We start from the raw sequence: 27,931 nt of genomic DNA on the forward strand, positions 1-27,931 counted from the left end.
ATCCACACCTGGGTCACACAGCTGGGATCCACACCTGGGTCACACACAGCTGAGATCCACACCTGGGTCACACACAGCTGAGATCCACACCTGGGTCACACACAGCTGAGATCCACACCTGGGTCACACACAGCTGAGATCCACACCTAGGACACACACAGCTGAGATCCACACCTGGGTCACACACAGCTGAGATTCACACCTGGGTCACACACAGCTGGGATCCACACCTGGGTCACACACAGCTGAGATTCACACCTGGGTCACACACAGCTGAGATCCACACCTGGGTCACACACAGCTGAGATCCACACCTGGGTCACACACAGCTGAGATTCACACCTGGGTCACACACAGCTGGGATCCACACCTGGGTCACACACAGCTGAGATTCACACCTGGGTCACACACAGCTGGGATCCACACCTGGGTCACACACAGCTGAGATTCACACCTGGGTCACACACAGCTGGGATCCACATCTGGGTCACACACTATAGCAGTGGTTCTCCAACCTCTCCTCGTGGACCCCAGACATTCCACCATGTTGTTGTAGCTCTGAGCCAGCTCACCTGATTCACACAATCAGAGGCTTGATAATTAGTTGAATCAGGTGTGCTGTGTTCCGTGGGGCTCAGTTGGAAGAGCACGACAGAGTATTATAGTATAGTGTATTACAGCATTATAGTAAAGTACATAGTATACTACAGTGTATTATAGTATACCACAGAGTAGTACAGAGTATTATAGCATAGTACAGTGTATTACAGCATTATAGTATAGTACAGAGTATTATAGTATACTACAGCGTATTATAGTATACTACAGCGTATTATAGTATACCACAGCGTATTATAGTATACTACAGAGTATTATAGTATACTACAGAGTATTATAGTATACTACAGCGTATTATAGTATACTACAGCATATTATAGTATACCACAGAGTATTATAGTATACCACAGCGTATTATAGTATACCACAGCGTATTATAGTATACCTCAGAGTATTATAGTATACTACAGCGTATTATAGTATACCACAGAGCATTATAGTATACTACAGCGTTTTATAGTATACTACAGCATAGTATAGTATACTACAGCATATTATAGTATACTACAGCATAGTATAGTATACTACAGCACAGTATAGTATACTACAGAGTATTATAGTATACTACAGAGTATTATAGTATACTACAGCGTATTACAGCATTATAGTATAGTACAGAGTATTTGCAGTGTGTAGTTGACCCAGGTTAGAACTCAGCACCTTCTAATGATGAAATTAAAGAAACACAATCAGACCGTCTAAATTAGATTAGCCTCCTCTCCTCCCTCCTCCTCCTCCTTCCTCCTCTCCTACTCCGCTACAGAGCAGGAGAACACACACCGGGTTCTGCAGGGCCCCTCTCCTGGGCCACAGTGTCTGCTGGTCCTTACCTCAAACCTTGGTCTGAAGTAGTACACTATGTTGGGAATAGGGCTCTGGTCTAAAGTAGTACACTATGTTGGGAATAGGGCTCTGGTCTAAAGTAGTACACTATGTTGGGAATAGGGCTCTGGTCTAAAGTAGTACACTATGTTGGGAATAGGGCTCTGGTCTAAAGTAGTACACTATGTTGGGAATAGGGTGCCATTTGGGACAAACCTTTATCTACCTGGTGACACCTGGGGGGGGGGGGGGGGGGGGGGGGGGGGGCGTGCGTTTCAAATGGCGCTACAGAGGGAGATCTGGCATCAGGGGTTAAAGGTCAGGGACAGGCTTATTGATCACTGGTAGTTATTAATCAATACCAGTTATGGATGACTTTTCAGTAAGAGTTCCGGGACAGCTATCAGTAGGAGGTTTGAGGTCAGGGGTCAGAGGGCAGACTGGTGAGATGGTTCACCCAGAGAGGTTCCTCCTCCTCTAGACACCAGGTCAGGGGTTAGACTTCAGCAGTTCTACTTCCTGTTGTCGTGTGGCTGAGAACTCATAGCCACGATGACCGGCTGCTGAATGGGAGGAGCCCCCTCGTCCTCCTCCATCTTAGGCCTCTTAGCCTGGGGGTCGCCTGGCACCTCCGGCCCAACATCAGGCCCCGCGCTGGGCTGTCTGCTCACCAGGACTGGGGGGGAGCTGGAGGCCTGGGCTGCCAGGATCTGGAGAGGACTGGTCAGAGCTGGGGGTGGGGATGGGAGGGGAGGAAGAGGAGAGAGGAAGGACAGAGTCAACACAACACCATAACGAGACATAACTCACCATATACATCAACGGCATTAACATAACAACCACGTCAACAAAAACACTGGTTGCTAAGGTAGCCGTACCGTAAGCGTTGGCGACGCCGGTAGCCGTGGCGACGGCAGTGTGTTTGCCGTTCTGAGTGACAGGGCGGACAGGAAGTTGGTGTAGCCCCAGAGATAGGCTACGCCCCTCTGACCCCTGACCCCCCTGCTGAGCTCCCTCCAATGACTGGATCACTCGCTCCCTATTCTGCTGCTGCTGTGTGTCTGGAGGAGAAATATAACAGATATTAATATACACTGAACACCAATATAAAGGTACATGTGAAGTGTTTTGTCCCACGTTTCATGAAGCTGAAATAAAAGATTCCAGAAATATTTCATACGTTCAAATAAAGCTGATTTCTATAAAATGTTGTGCACAAATTTATTTTCATCGCTGTTAATGAGCATTTCTCCTTTGTCAAGATAATCCATCCACCTGACGGGTGTGGCCTGCTGGAGAAGCCATCACCTCATGTTTCAGCATGATAATGTACCCCATGTTGCAAGGATCTGAACACAATTAATGGAAGCTGAAAATGTCCCAGTTCTTCCATGGCCTGCACTCTCACCAGACATGTCACCTTTTATTAAGGTATCTGTGACCAACAGATGCATATCTGTATTCCCAGTCATGTGAAATCCATACATTAGGGCCTAATGATTTGATTTCAAATGACTCATTTCCTTGTATGAACTGTAACTCAGGAAAATCTACAGATTAGTGTGTTTTATTTTTTAAGTTTATTTTGGTGGCAAGGAAAAAGTCTGATTTTGAATAAATAATTTTACTCAAAATCCGACTTTTTCCTTGCCACCAAAAATAAAGGGGACATTAATATGTATGTATTAATGTATAAAATAATCCAGGACCAGATTGACCTCATAAAAACAAACAGCAGCTGGAAAACAACATGTGAAAAAAGAAAGTACCAGACAATGTAAATATATATATATATATATCTCATGTCTCGGGGAGAAATATATTGGACATTAATTACATTTTTTTTTACTTTTCACTTATTTTTCTTAAAACGGCACTGTTAGTCACTGTAAGGTGACAGGTGACTACACCTGTTGTATTCGGCGAATGTGACAAATACAATTTGATTTGACATGTCTGGGTGAGAAATATGTAGGACATTCAGTATTCAGACCATTTATATTCACATTTGCACAAATGCTAAAAAACGGTTTTCGCTTTCTCATTACGGGGTATAGTCCGTTCATACACAGTCCGTTCATACACAGTCCGTTCATACACAGTCCGTTCATACACAGTCCGTTCATACACAGTCCGTTCATACACAGTCCGTTCATACACAGTCCGTTCATACACAGTCCGTTCATACACAGTCCGTTCATACAGTCCGTTCATACACAGTCCGTTCATACACAGTCCGTTCATACACAGTCCGTTCATACACAGTCCGTTCATACAGTCCGTTCATACACAGTCCGTTCATACACAGTCCGTTCATACACAGTCCGTTCATACACAGTCCGTTCATACACAGTCCGTTCATACAGTCCGTTCATACACAGTCTGTTCATACACAGTCTGTTCATACACAGTCTGTTCATACACAGTCTGCATCAGATCCATAAGGAATCCCAGACCTTCAGCACAATACACTTGTGGAGATTTCAAATGATTTGATTGGTGTAAGCTATAATGGTAAAATTTCTACCTAGCCTATCAGACGGCAAGGTAGAACTATTGCCATATTACTATCACTGGTCAAATCCTCTAGGATTGTAGGGTCTAGGGGTCCATTTGGGATTGGGTCACAATCTAGCCGTACCTCTCTGCTCGCTGGCGCCCTCTGCTCCCTGCTGGCCAGCGCCGGTACTACCATGACTTTGCCCCCCGCCGGGGGTGAGGATGTACCCGTTTGGAGGGTGGGAGGCCGTAGCCGTGGTGACCAGACGGAGCATGGTGAGGGTGTTGGGGGGGCTCTGTAGCATGTGGAGAGTCTGTCCTCCAGCGACTCCGGGGCCTGAGAACAAGGTTAGGGGTTTACCCATCCCCGAGGGCAGGGGGTGGGGCGGGGCGGCCATGATCACAGGCTGGCCGTGTACTGGAGAACCTGGGGGGGGGGGGGGGACGCAAACAATGTCTTTAGTTGTCTGAGCATCTGTGTTCCTACCTGGGGGGCTCTGTATCTAGTGAGGAGGACAATTTATGGTGTAGATGTGTTCCTACCTGGGGGGCTCTGTATCTAGTGAGGAGGACAGTTTATGGTGTAGATGTGTTCCTACCTGGGGGGCTCTGTATCTAGTGAGGAGGACAGTTTATGGTGTAGATGTGTTCCTACCTGGGGGGCTCTGTATCTAGTGAGGAGGACAGTTTATGGTGTAGATGTGTTCCTACCTGGGGGGGCTCTGTATCTAGTGAGGACAGTTTATGGTGTAGATGTGTTCCTACCTGGGGGGGCTCTGTATCTAGTGAGGAGGACAGTTTATGGTGTAGATGTGTTCCTACCTGGGGGGCTCTGTATCTAGTGAGGAGGACAGTTTATGGTGTAGATGTGTTCCTACCTGGGGGGCTCTGTATCTAATGAGGAGGACAGTTTATGGTGTAGATGTGTTCCTACCTGGGGGGCTCTGTATCTAGTGAGGAGGACAGTTTATGGTGTAGATGTGTTCCTACCTGGGGGGCTCTGTATCTAGTGAGGAGGACAGTTTATGGTGTAGATGTGTTCCTACCTGGGGGGGCTCTGTATCTAGTGAGGAGGACAGTTTATGGTGTAGATGTGTTCCTACCTGGGGGGGCTCTGTATCTAGTGAGGAGGACAGTTTATGGTGTAGATGTGTTCCTACCTGGGGGGGCTCTGTATCTAGTGAGGACAGTTTATGGTGTAGATGTGTTCCTACCTGGGGGGCTTTGTATCTAGTGAGGACAGTTTATGGTGTAGATGTGTTCCTACCTGGGGGGGCTCTGTATCTAGTGAGGAGGACAGTTTATGGTGTAGATGTGTTCCTACCTGGGGGGCTCTGTATCTAGTGAGGAGGACAGTTTATGGTGTAGATGTGTTCCTACCTGGGGGGCTCTGTATCTAGTGAGGACAGTTTATGGTGTAGATGTGTTCCTACCTGGGGGGGCTCTGTATCTAGTGAGGAGGACAGTTTATGGTGTAGATGTGTTCCTACCTGGGGGGGCTCTGTATCTAGTGAGGAGGACAGTTTATGGTGTAGATGTGTTCCTACCTGGGGGGGCTCTGTATCTAGTGAGGACAGTTTATGGTGTAGATGTGTTCCTACCTGGGGGGCTTTGTATCTAGTGAGGACAGTTTATGGTGTAGATGTGTTCCTACCTGGGGGGGCTCTGTATCTAGTGAGGAGGACAGTTTATGGTGTAGATGTGTTCCTACCTGGGGGGCTCTGTATCTAGTGAGGAGGACAGTTTATGGTGTAGATGTGTTCCTACCTGGGGGGCTCTGTATCTAGTGAGGACAGTTTATGGTGTAGATGTGTTCCTACCTGGGGGGGCTCTGTATCTAGTGAGGAGGACAGTTTATGGTGTAGATGTGTTCCTACCTGGGGGGGCTCTGTATCTAGTGAGGAGGACAGTTTATGGTGTAGATGTGTTCCTACCTGGGGGGGCTCTGTATCTAGTGAGGACAGTTTATGGTGTAGATGTGTTCCTACCTGGGGGGCTTTGTATCTAGTGAGGACAGTTTATGGTGTAGATGTGTTCCTACCTGGGGGGGCTCTGTATCTAGTGAGGAGGACAGTTTATGGTGTAGATGTGTTCCTACCTGGGGGGCTCTGTATCTAGTGAGGACAGTTTATGGTGTAGATGTGTTCCTACCTGGGGGGCTCTGTATCTAGTGAGGACAGTTTATGGTGTAGATGTGTTCCTACCTGGGGGGGCTCTGTATCTAGTGAGGAGGACAGTTTATGGTGTAGATGTGTTCCTACCTGGGGGGGCTCTGTATCTAGTGAGGAGGACAGTTTATGGTGTAGATGTGTTCCTACCTGGGGGGCTCTGTATCTAGTGAGGAGGACAGTTTATGGTGTAGATGTGTTCCTACCTGGGGGGGCTCTGTATCTAGTGAGGAGGACAGTTTATGGTGTAGATGTGTTCCTACCTGGGGGGGCTCTGTGTCTAGTGAGGAGGACAGTTTATGGTGTAGATGTGTTCCTACCTGGGGGGGCTCTGTATCTAGTGAGGAGGACAGTTTATGGTGTAGATGTGTTCCTACCTGGGGGGCTCTGTATCTAGTGAGGAGGACAGTTTATGGTGTAGATGTGTTCCTACCTGGGGGGCTCTGTATCTAATGAGGAGGACAGTTTATGGTGTAGATGTGTTCCTACCTGGGGGGCTCTATCTAGTGAGGAGGACAGTTTATGGTGTAGATGTGTTCCTACCTGGGGGGGCTCTGTATCTAGTGAGGAGGACAGTTTATGGTATAGATGTGTTCCTACCTGGGGGGCTCTGTATCTAGTGAGGAGGACAGTTTATGGTGTAGATGTGTTCCTACCTGGGGGGCTCTGTATCTAGTGAGGACAGTTTATGGTGTAGATGTGTTCCTACCTGGGGCGCTCTGTGTATATCTGTACTCTGGTACGGAGGCCAGTTTATGAGCCAGGTCGTGGTGGTGATGGTGTTCGTGAGACAGAGGAGACCCCTCTCTGGAGAGACACTCTGGGGTCTGAAGACCACTGGAGGGAGGGGAGAGGAGACCCTGGTGGGTGGGGGAGGCTGGGGCACTCCTAGAGGGGGGGAGATGGTTAGGGCATTAACACACTGCAAACACACCGCCCTCCAGTGAAACACACCGCCCTCCAGTGAAACGCACCGCCCTCCAGTGAAACGCACCGCCCTCCAGTGAAACGCACCGCCCTCCAGTGAAACGCACCGCCCTCCAGTGAAACGCACCGCCCTCCAGTGAAACGCACCGCCCTCCAGTGAAACGCACCGCCCTCCAGTGAAACGCACCGCCCTCCAGCACCGCCCTCCAGTGAAACACACCGCCCTCCAGTGAAACGCACCGCCCTCCAGTGAAACGCACCGCCCTCCAGTGAAACGCACCGCCCTCCAGTGAAACGCACCGCCCTCCAGTGAAACACACCGCCCTCCAGTGAAACACACCGCCCTCCAGTGAAACACACCGCCCTCCAGTGAAACACACCGCCCTCCAGTGAAACACACCGCCCTCCAGTGAAACACACTCCTCACTCAGACTGAGAATGGGACTTAATAAAAGGTGAGAGCGAAGAGCAAACACTCCAGGATTGTCTCACACACACTCAGACACACACCTTACTGCGAGCTAGATAGACTTACTTTGTTCTATCCAATCAAACGAGAGCAGAAGCAGAGAGAGAGAGGAGAGAGTTAAACAGAGACAGAAAAACAGATTATAACTGTTTAACTGAGAGAGAAGAGAGGAGAAGAGAGGAGAAGAGAGGAGAGCGCGAGCGAGAGGAGAGAGTGCGAGCGAGAGCGAGAGAGAGGAGAGAGAGCGAGAGAGAGGAGAGAGAGCGAGAGAGAGGAGAGAGAGCAAGAGAGCGAGAGAGAGCGAGAGGAGAGAGCGCGAGAGGAGAGAGTTAAACAGAGGCAGAAACAAACAGATTATCTGTTTAACTGACAGTGAGGAGAGAGGAGAGAGCAGAGAGCAGAGAGAGGGGAGAGAGGGGAGAGGAGAGAGAGGGGAGGAGAGAGAGGAGAGAGCAGAGAGCAGAGAGAGCAGAGAGGGGAGAGAGCAGAGAGAGGAGAGAGCAGAGAGAGCAGAGAGAGGAGAGAGAGGAGAGAGCAGAGAGAGGGGAGAGCAGAGAGAGGGGAGAGAGAGAGAGGGGAGAGAGAGAGAGGGGAGAGAGCAGAGAGAGGAGAGAGAGCAGAGAGAGGGGAGAGCAGAGAGAGCAGAGAGAGGGGAGAGAGAGAGAGGGGAGAGAGAGGAGAGTTAAACAGAGGCAGAAACAGACAGATTAACTGTTTAACTGAGGGTTTACAGGTCACTACATCAAGGAGGGTCTGAAGAGAGGCAGAAACAGACAGATGAACTGTTTAACTGAGGGTTTACAGGTCACTACATCAAGGAGGGTCTGAAGAGAGGCTACTGTGTGTGCAGGCTTTTACTACAACCCTGCACTAACACACCTGGTTCTACTAACCAGTTGCTCTTCACAAACTTGATTAGCTAGAGGTCAGGGTTCAGATATCAGGGGTCGTACCTGGATGAGAGCGGTCCGAACGGCGTGCGGAAGCAGGCCACGCCCCTCTGCCGTCTCTTCCTGAAGGCTTGTTCCACCAGCTTGCCCTCTGAGGCCGAGTCCACACGCCAGAAACTACCTTTCCCAGGCTCCTCCTGGCTACGAGCCACCTTCAGGAAGTAACGGTTCAGAGAAAGGTTGTGGCGGATCGAGTTCTGAGAACAGAGGAAGGGGACGATAGTTGGTGATACTTCAGAAATTACAACAACAAAAAATATTTACTTTGGAGAGAGAGAATACAACATTCCATCAAAAACCTAGTTAACTACAGATGACCTGGTGGTAGGTGATGTGTCTAGTTACCTGGTAGTAGGGGTAGGTGATGTGTCTAGTTACCTGGTAGTAGTGGTAGGTGATGTGTCTAGTTACCTGGTAGTAGGTGATGTGTCTAGTTACCTGGTAGTAGTGGTAGGTGATGTGTCTAGTTACCTGGTAGTAGGTGATGTGTCTAGTTACCTGGTAGTAGTGTTAGGTGATGTGTCTAGTTACCTGCCAGCCCTTGTCAGCAGTGCGGTAGTAGGGGTAGTGGTAGGTGATGTGTCTAGTTACCTGGTAGTAGTGGTAGGTGATGTGTCTAGTTACCTGGTAGTAGGTGATGTGTCTAGTTACCTGGTAGTAGTGGTAGGTGATGTGTCTAGTTACCTGGTAGTAGTGGTAGGTGATGTGTCTAGTTACCTGGTAGTAGTGGTAGGTGATGTGTCTAGTTACCTGCCAGCCCTTGTCAGCAGTGCGATAGTAGGGATAGTGGTAGGTGATGTGTCTAGTTACCTGGTAGTAGGGGTAGGTGATGTGTCTAGTTACCTTGTAGTAGTGGTAGGTGATGTGTCTAGTTACCTTGTAGTAGTGGTAGGTGATGTGTCTAGTTACCTGGTAGTAGGTGATGTGTCTAGTTACCTGGTAGTAGGTGATGTGTCTAGTTACCTGCCAGCCCTTGTCAGCAGTGCGATAGTAGGGATAGTGGTAGGTGATGTGTCTAGTTACCTGCCAGCCCTTGTCAGCAGTGCGATAGTAGGGATAGTGGTAGGTGATGTGTCTAGTTACCTGCCAGCCCTTGTCAGCAGTGCGATAGTAGGGATAGTGGTAGGTGATGTGTCTAGTTACCTGGTAGTAGTAGTAGGTGATGTGTCTAGTTACCTGGTAGTAGTGGTAGGTGATGTGTCTAGTTACCTGGTAGTAGTAGTAGGTGATGTGTCTAGTTACCTGGTAGTAGTGGTAGGTGATGTGTCTAGTTACCTGGTAGTAGTGGTAGGTGATGTGTCTAGTTACCTGGTAGTAGTGGTAGGTGATGTGTCTAGTTACCTGGTAGTAGTAGTAGGTGATGTGTCTAGTTACCTGGTAGTAGTAGTAGGTGATGTGTCTAGTTACCTGGTAGTAGTGGTAGGTGATGTGTCTAGTTACCTGGTAGTAGTGGTAGGTGATGTGTCTAGTTACCTGGTAGTAGTGGTAGGTGATGTGTCTAGTTACCTGGTAGTAGTGGTAGGTGATGTGTCTAGTTACCTGCCAGCCCTTGTCAGCAGTGCGGTAGTAGGGGTAGTGGTAGGTGATGTGTCTAGTTACCTGGTAGTAGGTGATGTGTCTAGTTACCTGGTAGTAGTGGTAGGTGATGTGTCTAGTTACCTGCCAGCCCTTGTCAGCAGTGCAGTAGTAGGGGTAGTGGTAGGTGATGTGTCTAGTTACCTGGTAGTAGTGGTAGGTGATGTGTCTAGTTACCTGGTAGTAGTGGTAGGTGATGTGTCTTGTTACCTGGTAGTAGTGGTAGGTGATGTGTCTAGTTACCTGCCAGCCCTTGTCAGCAGTGCGGTAGTAGGGGTAGTGGTAGGTGATGTGTCTAGTTACCTGGTAGTAGTGGTAGGTGATGTGTCTAGTTACCTGGTAGTAGTGGTAGGTGATGTGTCTAGTTACCTGGTAGTAGTGGTAGGTGATGTGTCTAGTTACCTGCCAGCCCTTGTCAGCAGTGCGATAGTAGGGGTAGTGGTAGGTGATGTGTCTAGTTACCTGCCAGCCCTTGTCAGCAGTGCGATAGTAGGGATAGTGGTAGGTGATGTGTCTAGTTACCTGGTAGTAGTGGTAGGTGATGTGTCTAGTTACCTGCCAGCCCTTGTCAGCAGTGCGATAGTAGGGGTAGTGGTAGGTGATGTGTCTAGTTACCTGCCAGCCCTTGTCAGCAGTGCGATAGTAGGGGTAGTGGTAGGTGATGTGTTTAGTTACCTGCCAGCCCTTGTCAGCAGTGCGATAGTAGGGATAGTGGTAGGTGATGTGTTTAGTTACCTGCCAGCCCTTGTCAGCAGTGCGATAGTAGGGGTAGTGGTAGGTGATGTGTCTAGTTACCTGGTAGTAGTGGTAGGTAATGTGTCTAGTTACCTGGTAGTAGTGGTAGGTGATGTGTCTAGTTACCTGCCAGCCCTTGTCAGCAGTGCGATAGTAGGGATAGTGGTAGGTGATGTGTCTAGTTACCTGGTAGTAGGGGTAGGTGATGTGTCTAGTTACCTGGTAGTAGTGGTAGGTGATGTGTCTAGTTACCTGGTAGTAGGGGTAGGTGATGTGTCTAGTTACCTGGTAGTAGGTGATGTGTCTAGTTACCTGGTAGTAGGTGATGTGTCTAGTTACCTGGTAGTAGTGGTAGGTGATGTGTCTAGTTACCTGCCAGCCCTTGTCAGCAGTGCGATAGTAGGGATAGTGGTAGGTGATGTGTCTAGTTACCTGCCAGCCCTTGTCAGCAGTGCGATAGTAGGGATAGTGGTAGGTGATGTGTCTAGTTACCTGCCAGCCCTTGTCAGCAGTGCGATAGTAGGGATAGTGGTAGGCGATGTGTCTAGTTACCTGCCAGCCCTTGTCAGCAGTGCGGTAGTAGGGATAGTGGTAGGTGATGTGTCTAGTTACCTGCCAGCCCTTGTCAGCAGTGCGGTAGTAGGGGTAGTGGTAGGTGATGTGTCTAGTTACCTGGTAGTAGTGGTAGGTGATGTGTCTAGTTACCTGGTAGTAGGTGATGTGTCTAGTTACCTGCCAGCCCTTGTCAGCAGTGCGATAGTAGGGATAGTGGTAGGTGATGTGTCTAGTTACCTGCCAGCCCTTGTCAGCAGTGCGATAGTAGGGATAGTGGTAGGTGATGTGTCTAGTTACCTGGTAGTAGTAGTAGGTGATGTGTCTAGTTACCTGGTAGTAGGTGATGTGTCTAGTTACCTGGTAGTAGGTGATGTGTCTAGTTACCTGGTAGTAGTGGTAGGTGATGTGTCTAGTTACCTGCCAGCCCTTGTCAGCAGTGCGATAGTAGGGATAGTGGTAGGTGATGTGTCTAGTTACCTGGTAGTAGTGGTTGGTGATGTGTCTAGTTACCTGCCAGCCCTTGTCAGCAGTGCGATAGTAGGGATAGTGGTAGGTGATGTGTCTAGTTACCTGCCAGCCCTTGTCAGCAGTGCGATAGTAGGGATAGTGGTAGGTGATGTGTCTAGTTACCTGGTAGTAGTGGTAGGTGATGTGTCTAGTTACCTTGTAGTAGTGGTAGGTGATGTGTCTAGTTACCTGGTAGTAGGTGATGTGTCTAGTTACCTGCCAGCCCTTGTCAGCAGTGCGATAGTAGGGATAGTGGTAGGTGATGTGTCTAGTTACCTGCCAGCCCTTGTCAGCAGTGCGATAGTAGGGATAGTGGTAGGTGATGTGTCTAGTTACCTGGTAGTAGTGGTTGGTGATGTGTCTAGTTACCTGGTAGTAGTGGTTGGTGATGTGTCTAGTTACCTGCCAGCCCTTGTCAGCAGTGCGATAGTAGGGATAGTGGTAGGTGATGTGTCTAGTTACCTGCCAGCCCTTGTCAGCAGTGCGATAGTAGGGATAGTGGTAGGCGATGTGTCTAGTTACCTGCCAGCCCTTGTCAGCAGTGCGGTAGTAGGGGTAGTGGTAGGTGATGTGTCTAGTTACCTGGTAGTAGGTGATGTGTCTAGTTACCTGCCAGCCCTTGTCAGCAGTGCGATAGTAGGGATAGTGGTAGGTGATGTGTCTAGTTACCTGGTAGTAGTGGTAGGTGATGTGTCTAGTTACCTGCCAGCCCTTGTCAGCAGTGCGATAGTAGGGATAGTGGTAGGTGATGTGTCTAGTTACCTGGTAGTAGTAGTAGGTGATGTGTCTAGTTACCTTGTAGTAGTGGTAGGTGATGTGTCTAGTTACCTGCCAGCCCTTGTCAGCAGTGCGATAGTAGGGATAGTGGTAGGTGATGTGTCTAGTTACCTGCCAGCCCTTGTCAGCAGTGCGATAGTAGGGATAGTGGTAGGCGATGTGTCTAGTTACCTGGTAGTAGTGGTAGGTGATGTGTCTAGTTACCTGGTAGTAGTGGTAGGTGATGTGTCTAGTTACCTGGTAGTAGTGGTAGGTGATGTGTCTAGTTACCTGCCAGCCCTTGTCAGCAGTGCGATAGTAGGGATAGTGGTAGGTGATGTGTCTAGTTACCTGGTAGTAGTGGTAGGTGATGTGTCTAGTTACCTGCCAGCCCTTGTCAGCAGTGCGATAGTAGGGATAGTGGTAGGTGATGTGTCTAGTTACCTGGTAGTAGTGGTAGGTGATGTGTCTAGTTACCTGGTAGTAGTGGTAGGTGATGTGTCTAGTTACCTGCCAGCCCTTGTCAGCAGTGCGGTAGTAGGGATAGTGTTTGGTGATGTGTCTAGTTACCTGCCAGCCCTTGTCAGCAGTGCGATAGTAGGGATAGTGTTTGGTGATGTGTGTGTAGATTCCAGACAGGGTCAGCTGTCTGTCTGGTGCTGAAGAGATGGCCTGGACGATCAGCTGGGCGTACGAGTAGGGAGGCTTAGATTCATCCTGGATAAGACAGGAGAGAGGGGTTAACACACACACACACACACACACACACACACACACACACACACACACACACACACACACACACACACACACACACACACACACACACACACACACACACACACACACACACACAGAGTGAGGTATACCTTGGGGCTGTCTCCACCGCCGGACTCTCCATGTTGCTCGGCAACGCCCCTCTGTTGCTCGGAGACAGCCTTGGCAGCGAACTCCGCAGCCAGCTGTAGGTCAGAGGTCACGTTGCGTCCGTAGCGATAACCCGATGACCCCGCACCCCTCGGACTGGCCGGGCACGAGTTAGGGACACTGCAGAGGAGGAGAGAAAGATCTAGAATAGAACTCCACCTAACGGAATTGCGAATAGACTCATCATTTTTTTACTTAAAAATGTCAAACAGAAACCATTGAGTTCAAAGTTTAACTTCTTATGGCTGCAAGGCAAAGTGTTGAGTAGCCAGTGAAATCGTGCCCATTTCAAACGGCCTCCTACTCAAATCTTGCTCGTACAATATGAATATTATTATTCTTTTTGGATAGAAAACACTTTCTAGTTTCTAAAACAGTTGGAATTATTTCTCTGAGTGAAACAGAAGTCCTTCTGCAGCACTTTTCCTGACCAGGAAGTGAAATGTCAGAAATCTATGCTCTTTTCAACTTGATGCCTATACATGGTCTTGACACTTAGGAGTCTGCTGACACTCTATACGCCTTCCTATTGGTGTAAAGAGGATGTCAGAGAAGAAATTTTTGTGCTCATCTTGTCTGTGGTGGAAAAAAAACCTATTTCTTTGACGTGAGCGTCCACTTCCGGTACTCTGAAGGAAGTGGGATTGACTTCTGTTTTGCCTTCGTAACGAACGGCTAACATCTCCGGCTCGAATTTTTTTTGATACATGTGACCATATCATCGTAATGTATGTTTTTTCAATATAGTTTAATCAGATTATTGAAACTTTATTCGGGAGTTTTGCCGTGTTCCGTCCTCTGACTTTGATTACGTTGGAGAAATTTATGCCACTCGGCTCGTGCCAATGCTAATTGAAGAGGGAAATTTGCCATTCTGAATCGAAACAACGACTCATCTGGACAGAGGACACCTGTTTCAACATTCTGATGAAAGATCAGCCAAAGTAAGACTCATTTTATGATGTTATTTCATATATCTGTCGTGCATGTGAACGGGTCGTGGGCGCCCAAATGTGTCTCTCTATTGTGGCTACGCTAATATAGCGATACATTTTGTTTTCGCTGTAAAACATTTAATAAATCGGAAATATTGTTTGGAATCACAAGTTGCCTATCTTTCAATTGCTGCAAACTATATATTTTTCGGAAATGTTTTATGATGAGTAATTAGCTATTTGACGTTGGTGTCTGTTGGTGTCTGTAAATATTATGGCTGCTTTCGGTGCACTTTCTGATTTGTAGCTGAAATGTAAAATATGATTTATACCTGAAATATGCAAATTTTTCGAACAAAACCTATCCTATACAATAAATATGTTATCAGACTGTCATCTGATGAATTTGTTTCTTGGTTAGTGGCTATTTATATCTTTATTTGGTCGAATTTGTGATAGCACCTGATGGAGTAAGAAACTGATGGAGTTAGAAAAGTGGTGTCATTTGCTAACGTGGTTAGCTAATAGATTTACATATTTTGTCTTCCCTGTAAAACATTTTAAAAATCGGACATGTTGGTTTGATTCACAAGAAGTTTATCTTTCATCTGGTGTCTTGGACTTGTTAATGTGTGAAAGTTAAATATTTTTAAAAAATAGCTTTTGAATTTCGCGCCCTGCACTTGAGCTGGATGTTGTCATAATTGTACCGGTGTCGGGCTTGCAGCCCAAACAGGTTAACAAACCATTACAATCCTAGGACTCCTTTTAACCATTTTACACTGAACATTTTACAAACACAAATGTACTGGAAGAACTGTGCAGATTTACTGTACGCTGCCGGGCCCTACGCTGTGTTACCCATTAATTTATTTGGACCTTGGTGGTATGTAATACTGAAAGAGGCCTCTGGGTGTCACCATAACCCCACAATATGACAACGCCACCATACTATCACCACTAAAATGACCCCACACTGAGCCAATAACACCACTAGACTAACCCCCCCACTAGACTAATCACATCTAGACTAACCCCCCCGCTAGACTACCCCCCCCCCCCGCTAGACTAACCCCTCCCACTAGACTAACCCCCCCCCCACTAGACTAACCCCCCCCCACTAGACTAACCCCCCCCCCCCCCCCCCACTAGACTAACCCCCCCCCCCCCACTAGACTAACCCCCCCCCCCACTAGACTAACCCCCCCCCCACTAGACTAACCCCCCCCCCACTAGACTAACCCCCCCCCCACTAGACTACCCCCCCCCACTAGACTAACCCCTCCCACTAGACTAACCCCTCCCACTAGACTAACCCCCCCCACTAGACTAACCCCTCCCACTAGACTAACCCCCCCACTAGCCTAACCCCCCCACTAGACTAACCCCCCCACCATCTCCTACTGCTGTCTGATCCCATGTATTAGACACCATCTCCTACTGCTGTCTGATCCCGTGTATTAGACACCATCTCCTACTGCTGTCTGATCCCGTGTATTAGACACCATCTCCTACTGCTGTCTGATCCCATGTATTAGACACCATCTCCTACTGCTGTCTGATCCCATGTATTAGACACCATCTCCTACTGCTGCCTGATCCCATGTATTAGACACCATCTCCTACTGCTGCCTGATCCCATGTATTAGACACCATCTCCTACTGCTGTCTGATACCATGTATTAGACACCATCTCCTACTGCTGTCTGATACCATGTATTAGACACCATCTCCTACTGCTGTCTGATCCCGTGTATTAGACACCATCTCCTACTGCTGTCTGATCCCGTGTATTAGACACCATCTCCTACTGCTGTCTGATCCCGTGTATTAGACACCATCTCCTACTGCTGTCTGATCCCATGTATTAGACACCATCTCCTACTGCTGTCTGATCCCGTGTATTAGACACCATCTCCTACTGCTGTCTGATCCCGTGTATTAGACACCATCTCCTACTGCTGTCTGATCCCATGTATTAGACACCATCTCCTACTGCTGTCTGATCCCATGTATTAGACACCATCTCCTACTGCTGTCTGATCCCATGTATTAGACACCATCTCCTACTGCTGTCTGATCCCGTGTATTAGACACCATCTCCTACTGTTGTCTGATCCCGTGTATTAGACACCATCTCCTACTGCTGTCTGATCCCGTGTATTAGATACCATCTCCTACTGCTGTCTGATCCCGTGTATTAGACACCATCTCCTACTGCTGTCTGATCCCGTGTATTAGACACCATCTCCTACTGCTGTCTGATCCCATGTATTAGACACCATCTCCTACTGCTGTCTGATCCCATGTGTTAGACACCATCTCCTACTGCTGTCTGATCCCATGTGTTAGACACCATCTCCTACTGCTGTCTGATCCCATGTATTAGACACCATCTCCTACTGCTGTCTGATCCCATGTATTAGACACCATCTCCTACTGCTGTCTGATCCCATGTATTAGACACCATCTCCTACTGCTGTCTGATCCCATGTATTAGACACCATCTCCTACTGCTGTCTGATCCCATGTGTTAGACACCATCTCCTACTGCTGTCTGATCCCATGTATTAAACACCATCTCCTACTGCTGTCTGATCCCATGTATTAGACACCATCTCCTACTGCTGTCTGATCCCGTGTATTAGACACCATCTCCTACTGCTGTCTGATCCCATGTATTAGACACCATCTCCTACTGCTGTCTGATCCCATGTATTAGACACCATCTCCTCCTACTGCTGTCTGATCCCATGTATTAAACACCATCTCCTACTGCTGTCTGATCCCATGTATTAGACACCATCTCATACTGCTGTCTGATCCCATGTATTAGACACCATCTCCTACTGCTGTTGTCGTTGTGTTCCTGGTTCGAGCCAGGGAGGGGCGAGGAGAGGGATGGAAGCTATACTGTTACCCTGGCAATACTAAAGTGCCTATAAGAACATCCAATAGTCAAAGGTATATGAAATACAAATCGTATAGAGAGAAATAGTCCTATAATAACTACAACCTAAAACTTCTTACCTGGGAATATTGAAGACTCATGTTAGAAGGAACCACCAGCTTTCATATGTTCTCATGGTCTGAACAAGGAACTTAAACTTTAGCTTTCTTACATGGCACATATTGCACTTTCACTTTCTTCTCCAACACTTTGTTTTTGCATTATTTAAACCAAATTGAACCCGTTTCATTATTTATTTGAGGCTAAATTGATTTTATTGATGTATTATATTAAGTTAAAATAAGTGTTCATTCAGTATTGTTGTAATTGCCATTATTACAAATAAATATTTATATATATATATATATACACTGCTCCAAAAAATAAAGGGAACACTAAAATAACACATAGATCTAGATCTGAATGAACTATTCTTATTAAATACTTTTTTCTTTACATAGTTGAATGTGCTGACAACAAAATCACACAAAAATTATCAATGGAAATCAAATTTATCAACCCACGGAGGTCTGGATTTGGAGTCACACTCAAAATTAAAGTGGAAAACCACACTACAGGCTGATCCAACTTTGATGTAATGTCCTTAAAACAAGTCAAAATGAGGCTCAGTAGTGTGTGTGGCCTCCACGTCCCTGTATGACCTCCCTACAACGCCTGGGCATGCTCCTGATGAGGTGGCGGATGGTCTCCTGAGGGATCTCCTCCCAGACCTGGACTAAAGTATCCGCCAAATCCTGGACAGTCTGTGGTGCAACGTGGCGTTGGTGGATGGAGCGAGACATGATGTCCCAGATGTGCTCAATTGGATTCAGGTCTGGGGAACGGGCAGGCCAGTCCATAGCATCAATGCCTTCCTCTTGCAGGAACTGCTGACACACTCCAGCCACATGAGGTCTAGCATTGTCTTGCATTAGGAGGAACCCAGGGCCAACCGCACCAGCATATGGTCTCACAAGGGGTCTGAGGATCTCATCTCGGTACCTAATAGCAGTCAGGCTACCTCTGGCGAGCCCATGGAGGGCTGTGCGGCCCCCCAAAGAAATGCCACCCCACACCATGACTGACCCACCGCCAAACCGGTCATGCTGGAGGATGTTGCAGGCAGCAGAACGTTCTCCACGGCGTCTCCAGACTGTCACGTCTGTCACATGTGCTCAGTGTGAACCTGCTTTCATCTGTGAAGAGCACAGGGCGCCAGTGGCGAATTTGCCAATCTTGGTGTTCCCTGGCAAATGCCAAACGTCCTGCACGGTGTTGGGCTGTAAGCACAACCCCCACCTGTGGACGTCGGGCCCTCATACCACCCTCATGGAGTCTCTTTCTGACCGTTTGAGCAGACACATGCACATTTGTGGCCTGCTGGAGGTCATTTTGCAGGGCTCTGGCAGTGCTCCTCCTGCTCCTTCTTGCACACAGGCGGAGGTAGCGGTCCTGCTGCTGGGTTGTTGCCCTCCTACGGCCTCCTCCACGTCTCCTGATGTACTGGCCTGTCTCCTGGTAGCACCGCCATGCTCTGGACACTACGCTGACAGACACAGCAAACCTTCTTGCCACAGCTCGCATTGATGTGCCATCCTGGATGAGCTGCACTACCTGAGCCACTTGTGTGGGTTGTAGACTCCGTCTCATGCTACCACTAGAGTGAAAGCACCGCCAGCATTCAAAAGTGACCAAAACATCAGCCAGGAAGCATAGGAACTGAGAAGTGGTCTGTGGTCACCACCTGCAGAACCACTCCTTTATTGGGGGTGTCTTGCTAATTGCCTATAATTTCCACCTGTTGTCTATTCCATTTGCACAACAGCATGTGAAATTTATTGTCAATCAGTGTTGCTTCCTAAGTGGACAGTTTGATTTCACAGAAGTGTGATTGACTTGGAGTTACATTGTGTTGTTTAAGTGTTCCCTTTATTTTTTTGAGCAGTGTATATATATATATCTTCTTTAATTGGCCGATTAATCGGTATCGGCTTTTTTTGGTCCTCCAATAATCGGTATCGGCGTTGAAAAATCATAATCGGTCGACCTCTAATCTGGAGAGATACTGGGTGTGCAGGCGTTTGGTCCAACCCTGCTCAAACACACCAGTCAGCTTATCAAGGTTCCTGTTGAGCTGATATCTTACAACATGATTGTGTTAGAGCAGGGCTGGAGTAAAAGCCTGCACCCCCAGCAGCTGGAATCTCCTGGAGGATGGTCACCCTGCAACATTACATTTATAACCAAATACTGTGAGCAGCCCTGCCAGAGACCGGACTTGAACCCGATCAAACATCTCTGGAGAGACCTGAAAATAGCTGCACAACGACGCTCCCCATCTGACCTGACAGAGCTTGAGAGGATCTGCAGAGAAGAATGGGAGAAACTCCCCAAAAACAGGTGTGCCAAGCTTGTAGAGTCATACCGAATAAGACTTGAGGCTGTAATTGCTGCCAAAGCTGCTTCAACAAAATACTGAGGAAAGGGTCTGAATACTTACATAAATGTGATATATATTTATTTTTTTTGCAAACATTTCTAAAAACCTGTTTTCCCTTTGTCATTATGGGGTATTATGTGTAGATTCATGAGGGGGAAAAATGATTTAATCCAATTTAGAATAAGGCAATAACATTAAAAAAACGATTTAATCCAATTTAGAATAAGGCTGTAACATTAAAACAACGATTTAATTCAATTTAGAATAAGGCTGTAACATTAAAACATCGATTTAATCCAATTTAGAATAAGGCTGTAACATTAAAACATTGATTTAATCCAATTTAGAATAAGGCTGTAACATTAAAACAACGATTTAATCCAATTTAGAATAAGGCTGTAACATTAAAACGTGTAAAAAGTCAAGTGGTTTGAATACTTTCTGAAGACACTGTATATCCCTACTTTACAGTGGGAAGATCCCAAGACCACACACACACAGGCCCCTCCTCTGGGCAATAAAGTAAACACTGGCTTCCAGGGGAGAGTGTGTGTTTGTTTTGGCTCAGAAGCTGTAGTGTGTATGTGCGTCTGCAGATGGTTCAAACAATAGAAGAGGTAGGAGAGATGAAGAGGAAGAGTGAAAGACGTATGAAAGGAGGAAGAAAATAGACAGGAAAAGTTAGATAAAAAACGTTGAAACTCAAATCAAACTGTAAAGCTGTACAACTATAGAACTATAATCAAACAACAGTAGAACTAACTGAAACTATAAAACTATAATCAAACAACTGTAGAACTAACTGGAACTCTAGACCTATAATCAAACAACCGTAGAACTAACTGGAACTAAAGAACTATAATCAAACAACCGTAGAACTAACTGGAACTATAGAACTATAATCAAACAACCGTAGAACTAACTGGAACTATAATCAAACAACCGTAGAACTAACTGGAACTATAGAACTATAATCAAACAACCGTAGAACTGGAACTATAGAACTATAATCAAACAACCGTAGAACTAACTGGAACTATAGAACTATAATCAAACAACCGTAGAACTAACTGGAACTATAATCAAACAACCGTAGAACTGGAACTATAATCAAACAACCGTAGAACTAACTGGAACTATAATCAAACAACCGTAGAACTAACTGGAACTATAATCAAACAACCGTAGAACTAACTGGAACTATAATCAAACAACCGTAGAACTAACTGGAACTATAATCAAACAACCGTAGAACTAACTGGAACTATAGAACTATAATCAAACAACCGTAGAACTAACTGGAACTATTGAACTATAATCAAACAACCGTAGAACTAACTGGAACTATAGAACTATAATCAAACAACCGTAGAACTAACTGGAACTATAATCAAACAACCGTAGAACTAACTGGAACTATAGAACTATAATCAAACAACCGTAGAACTGGAACTATAGAACTATAATCAAACAACCGTAGAACTAACTGGAACTATAGAACTATAATCAAACAACCGTAGAACTAACTGGAACTATAATCAAACAACCGTAGAACTGGAACTATAATCAAACAACCGTAGAACTAACTGGAACTATAATCAAACAACCGTAGAACTAACTGGAACTATAATCAAACAACCGTAGAACTAACTGGAACTATAATCAAACAACCGTAGAACTAACTGGAACTATAGAACTATAATCAAACAACCGTAGAACTAACTGGAACTATTGAACTATAATCAAACAACCGTAGAACTAACTGGAACTATAGAACTATAATCAAACAACTGTAGACCTAACTGGAACTATAGAACTATAATCAAACAACCGTAGACCTAACTGGAACTATAGAACTATAATCAAACAACTGTAGAACTAACTGGAACTCTAGAACTATAATCAAACAACCATAGAACTAACTGGAACTATAAAACTATAATCAAACAACCGTAGAACTAACTGGAACTATAGAACTATAATCAAACAACCGTAGACCTAACTGGAACTATAGAACTATAATCAAACAACCGTAGACCTAACTGGAACTATAGAACTATAATCAAACAACTGTAGAACTAAATAACTATAATCGAACAACCGTAGAACTAACTGGAACTATAGAACTATAATCAAACAACCGTATAACTAACTGGAACTATAGAACTATAATCAAACAACCGTATAACTAACTGGAACTATAGAACTATAATCAAACAACCGTAGAACTAACTGGAACTATAATCGAACAACCGTATAACTAACTGGAACTATAGAACTATAATCAAACAACCGTATAACTAACTGGAACTATAGAACTATAATCAAACAACCGTAGAACTAACTGGAACTATAATCGAACAACCGTAGACCTAACTGGAACTATAGAACTATAATCAAACAACCGTAGAACAAACTGGAACTATAGAACTATAATCAAACAACCGTAGAACTAACTGGAACTATAGAACTATAATCAAACAACCGTAGAACTAACTGGAGCTATAGAACTATAATCAAACAACCGTAGAACTAACTGGAGCTATAGAACTATAATCAAACAACCGTAGAACTAACTGGAACTATAGAACTATAATCAAACAACCGTAGAACTAACTGGAACTATAGAACTATAATCAAACAACCATATAACTAACTGGAACTATAGAACTATAATCGAACAACCGTAGAACTAACTGGAACTATAGAACTATAATCAAACAACCATATAACTAACTGGAACTATAGAACTATAATCAAACAACCGTAGAACTAACTGGAACTATAATCGAACAACCGTAGAACTAACTGGAACAGTAAAACTATAATCAAACAACCGTAGAACTAACTGGAACTATAATCGAACAACCGTAGACCTAACTGGAACTATAGAACTATAATCAAACAACCGTTGAACTAACTGGAGCAGTAAAACTATAATCAAACAACCGGAGAACTAACTGGAACAGTAAAACTATAATCGAACAACCGTAGAACTAACTGGAGCAGTAAAACTATAATCAAACAACCGGAGAACTAACTGGAACAGTACAGCTCTACAACTAGAGCAGTGGGTCCTGATCTTTTAACTGTTCCACCAAAGGATTTTTGCTCCCCCCCCCCCCGCAGATTTTAGGCCTATGGTCCCATGAGACTTCTCAAGTACCTCCTGTGGATAGGCCAAGTACCACCAGAGGTCCTAGTACCGCTGGATGGGAAACGCTGAACTAGAGAACAGTTAAAACTCCAATCAAACAACCTTAGAACTAACTGGAACAGTGCAACGATACAACTGTAAAACTATGTAAATAGGTTTAGAACTGTAGAACTATGTATATAGGTTTAGAACTGTAGAACTATGTATATAGGTTTAGAACTGTAGAACTATGTAAATAGGTTTAGAACTGTAGAACTATGTAAATAGGTTTAGAACTGTGGAACCTAAAAACTATACAACTAGAGAACTAGATAGCACACACACCCCGCCCCCTTCTCTCACTACACATCCCTCCTCTTCTCCGTCTCTCTCCCCCTCTTCTAGTCCTCCTCTTCCCCCCCCCCCCTAACAGTAACAGCATGAGAACTGCCAAGGAGAGGGGGAGGTTAGGGGAGAATATAAAAACACACAGTATAAACTTGTCCAACTAGATCAGTGGCTCCTATTACCACGTGAAGGTCCAATGTTTTTGTTTTGGGAGTGTGTTAGTGTGTGTGTGTATGTGTATGTGTTAGTGTGTTAATTGTTGTGGGGGGTGTTACAGTAGCTAAAGTAGCAAGCATGAAAAAGGCCACAGTGTGATAGGAGTGAGGGAAGGGGTGTGTGTGTATGGGGGAGTGAGTGTGTGTGTGGGGGGGGGGGTGAGTGTGTGTGTGTGGGGGGGGAGTGAGTGTGTGTGTGTGGGGGGGGAGTGAGTGTGTGTGTGTGTGTGTGTGTGTGTGTGTGTGTGTGTGTGTGTGTGGAGTGTGTGTGTATGGGGGAATGAGTGTGTGTGTATGGGGGAGTGAGTGTTTGTGTGGGGCCTAAGGGGGAGCTCTGAAAAGGAAACCAGTGAGTGGAGAGCAGGAGGAAAAACACAGGCCCAGGCGAAAAAAAACAAAAACCTGAGGTTGGACCAATCAGGAGCCTGCTAGCGGCTGCCGTGCCATATATGGCTTGTGTACACATACTATGATACCGGAGGGCCCACGTGGTGCAGGACGACACACACACCACCAGGGGGAGACAGACACACAGGGAACATGCTGGAATACTTCCTCTCTCTTTCCAGGGTTTTTTCTGACTCTAAAAGTATGGGGCGAGTGTTCAGGCGCTTATATCCAAACAGTAAAGAAAATAATAATAAAAAAATATATTAAAATAAATATATATATATATAATAATAATAATAATAATAATAATAATAATAGGAGAAATGTTTTCATTGTAAAATTAAACGACTGAAAGCAGATATAAAGTATGTAGAAAAGATAGAGCTCTATATTGAAATAAGATCAGGTTGTTTGAGAACGTATTTTACCTTTATTTAACTTGGCAAGTCAGTTAAGAACAAATTCGTATTTTCAATGACGGCCTAGGAACTAACAATCACCAAAATAAAACTAGACAATCAGGGAGAATCTGAACGTGTTGGTGTGTGCGTCCTCACCTGAGGGTCCCTGTCGGAGAGGGCAGCGGGCTGACCAGGTGTCGCAGGTCATCATGGTGCATTGTGGGAATGCTGATCTTGAGGGGGGAGATGTGGGGGAGGAGGGTGAGGGGGGGGGGGGGAGACCGCTGCTCCTCCTCTCTCAACTCCTCCCCAGACAGCAGAGAGGTGAACTGGATTTTTATCACTGTACTGGGGAACCTGAACACACATCTAGAGGAGGAGAGGAGATGGGGAAGAGGAGATGGGGAAGAGGAGATGGGGGATAGGGAAGAGGAGATGGGGGGATAGGAGATGGGGGGATAGGAGGTGGGGAAGAGGAGGTGGGGAAGAGGAGGTGGGGAAGAGGAGATGGGGGGATAGGAGATGGGGAAGAGGAGATGGGGGATAGGAGATGGGGGATAGGGAAGAGGAGGTGGGGAAGAGGAGGTGGGGAAGAGGAGAGGGGGAAGAGGAGAGGGGGAAGAGGAGAGGGGGAAGAGGAGAGGGGGAAGAGGAGAGGGGGAAGAGGAGAGGGGGAAGAGGAGATGGGGGATAGGGAAGAGGAGATGGGGGATAGGAGATGGGGGATAGGGAAGAGGAGAGAGGAGAGAGGGAAGAGGGAAGAGGAGATGGGGAAGAGGAGATGGGGAAGAGGAGATGGGGAAGAGGAGATGGGGAAGAGGAGATGGGGAAGAGGAGAGAAGTTAGTTCAGTATATGTTAGAGTTACTAGACATCTCTTCATTAGAACACTTCCTACTCCTGGTAGTGCAGGCTTTAGTTCCAACCCAGCAATAACTTACATTTGGGTATGTCATTTCAGGTGAAAATTGTAAAAAAAAAAAAAAAAAAAAAAAAAAAAAAAGGGGCGGATCCTTTTAACACACCTGGTTACACCTGTGTGTGTACAGGACTCCAGACTAACATTTTCCCCTGGTGGTACTGGTGCCACTAAGTTCTTCAGTTGGTGGCACCAGGTTAGTATACAGACAGAGACAGAGAGACAGACAGAGACAAACAGAGACAGACAGTTCCGTTGGCAGCTGTACCTGCCCCACACTTCCTTCTGAAAACACACCTGGGTCAGAACAGCAGCTGTACCTGCCCCACACTTCCTTCTGAAAACACACCTGGGTCAGAACAGCAGCTGTACCTGCCCCACACTTCCTTCTGAAAACACACCTGGGTCAGAACAGCAGCTGTACCTGCCCCACACTTCCTTCTGAAAACACACCTGGGTCAGAACAGCAGCTGTACCTGCCCCACACTTCCTTCTGAAAACACACCTGGGTCAGAACAGCAGCTGTACCTGCCCCACACTTCCTTCTGAAAACACACCTGGGTCAGAACAGCAGCTGTACCTGCCCCACACTTCCTTCTGAAAACACACCTGGGTCAGAACAGCAGCTGTTCCTGTTCTACTTTCAAAACGTGTGACTGGAAAGGAGGAGATGCATCTCTAATTGATGCCATTCATTTAAATGATTTTACATGACATCATAGAATTAAGAATCCTGTTCCTCATTACAACAAAAACAATTATTAGTATTGTCCTCTGTGTGATCAGCTGACGCTTGGCATTGCGGCACGGTGATCTTAGGCTTGTGTACGGCTGCTCAGCCATGGAAACCCATTTCATGAAGTTCCTGATGAACAGTTATTGTCCTGACGTTGCTTCCAGAGGCAGTTTGGAACTCTGTTGTGAGTGTTGAAACCGAGGACAGACAAAACAAATCAATAATTATGCGCTTTGCGCTCCTTTCCTGTGAGTTTGGATCTCCCGAGTGGCGCAGCGGTCTAAGGCACTGCATCTCACTGCTGGAGGCGTCACTACAGACCCTGGTTCGATTCCAGGCTGTATCACAACCGGCGGTGATTGGGAGTCCCATAGGGCGGTGCACAATTGGCCCAGAGTTGTCTAGGTTAGGGTTTGGCAGTCATTGTAAATAAGAATTTGTTCTTAATTGATTTGCCTAGTTAAATAAAGATTAAATGAATAACATTTTAAAAATTGTGTGTCCTACCACTTCGAGGCTGAGCCGTTGTTGCTCCTAGACGTTTCCACTTCACAATAACAGCACTTATAGTTGACTGGGGCAGCTCTAGCAGGGCAGAAATTTTACAAACTGACTTGTTGGAAAGGTGGCATCCTATGACGGTGCCACGTTGAAAGTCACTGAGCTCTTCACTAAGGCCATTCTACTGCCAATGTTTGTCTATGTAGATTGCATGGCTGTGTGTTCAATTATTACACACCTGTCAGCAACGGGTGTGGCTGAAATAAACGAATCCTCAAATTTGAGGGGGTGTCCACATACTTTACCATGTATTATTAATGTATATATTAACCCCTTCAGATATGTTTTTTGGGTGGATAATGTTTTATTTTTTATTTTTTACTTGCTATGTATTAGTGCCCTGTTGGAGCTAGAAACACACGTATTTTGCTGCACCTGCAAATCTGTGTACGCGACCAATAAACTTTGATTTGATAGGATAGTAAATAGCCGTCATGCTGATTTGAGTGACTGTTTACATTCTGTGTTTACGGGACGCAATGTCGCCACCACCGTCCGTCAAACCACTAAGATACAGTGAGTAGCTTGCTAACAAGTTAACTCTAAATGTGGCTAATGGTTCAGTTTAGCTACACTGTACAGTCTCCTAAAGACCTTCCATAAGACTGTTCACGTCTGCAATGGATTTACTTTAGCTAACAGGTAGTTAGCTCGTATCTTCCCAATGTAGGTAACAAGTTAGGAGACTGTGGCTATATTTTTCAATGTCGGTTCTCAATGCGAATGGCTAATGTATAGAGTAGACAACAAGTTAGTTTGCTAACTTACAGTAGCCAGCTAGATGTGAATGTGGCAGGTGTTTGTTTATGTAGCTTAGCTAGTCAAAGTTAGCTTAACTAGCATGCTAATGTTGCTAACTTACTCTCGGGGCAGTTGCAGGGGTGGCGCGCCTCTCCTTTGGAACACGCCGTCCACGAATACCCCGTTCTTGCCGAGGCAGCGCAGCGAAAACCCGCACGGCTCCTCGAAGGTGATCTGGAGGTGCCTCCGAGAGATGAAGCTGGAGTGACCCATGTTTATGTCCACGGAGCCGTGCGACGAGTTACGGCCTACAGTCACTGTCCGCTGCCGCATGACGAAATCAAAGTCCCGGCCTTCGAGCCTGGCCAGGGCCCGAGGAGGGGACGCGAGGCGAGGAGGCATTGCGCAGCCCCGGCTCAGGACCGAAGAGCCCGAGAAGGTGAAATTGGGAGGGTATGCGGGTGAGGTCACCCCGACTCGAACAGGGCTACACGGGGCAGATTGCAAGGCCAGTAGGGCTCGAGCTCCGGTGTCGTCCCGAAAGTCTGCCATCTTATTTTTGGGGGGTGGGGTGGGGGGTGAATACAAACACACTCGACACACAGGTCCCAGCAACGTGAAGGGTTATTGGACAGGCCGCTCACTAGCTCCG

The 27,931-nt window shown here is 46.3% G+C and overlaps 1 protein-coding gene across 1 annotated transcript; it reads right to left on the reverse strand.

Moving 5' to 3' along the window:
* Positions 1-1,684: 1,684 nt before the first annotated feature.
* LOC120042126 (forkhead box protein K1-like) lies at positions 1,685-27,931 on the reverse strand. Its single transcript, XM_038986983.1, has 9 exons — positions 27,401-27,931; positions 24,480-24,692; positions 13,451-13,628; positions 13,152-13,298; positions 8,457-8,650; positions 6,817-6,995; positions 4,082-4,366; positions 2,319-2,501; positions 1,685-2,170 (listed from the first exon to the last, which is right to left on the reverse strand). The coding sequence occupies exons 1-9, from the start codon at positions 27,829-27,831 to the stop codon at positions 1,953-1,955; spliced, it is 2,028 nt and encodes a 675-aa protein (XP_038842911.1). The 5' UTR covers positions 27,832-27,931; the 3' UTR covers positions 1,685-1,952.

This window comes from Salvelinus namaycush, unplaced genomic scaffold (assembly GCF_016432855.1).
Source record: "Salvelinus namaycush isolate Seneca unplaced genomic scaffold, SaNama_1.0 Scaffold62, whole genome shotgun sequence".
Taxonomy (NCBI): Eukaryota; Metazoa; Chordata; class Actinopteri; order Salmoniformes; family Salmonidae; genus Salvelinus; species Salvelinus namaycush.

Excerpts from the sequence above, each read along its gene's own strand:
- LOC120042126 (XM_038986983.1), bottom strand. The coding sequence starts at position 27,831 with ATGGCAGACTTTCGGGACGACACCGGAGCTCGAGCCCTACTGGCCTTG. Across the intron at positions 24,693-27,400 it reads CCCCTGCAACTGCCCCGAGA|ATGTGTGTTCAGGTTCCCCA; the intron begins GTAAGTTAGCAA and ends CTCCTCCTCTAG. Across the intron at positions 13,299-13,450 it reads GCGGTGGAGACAGCCCCAAG|GATGAATCTAAGCCTCCCTA; the intron begins GTATACCTCACT and ends TGTCTTATCCAG.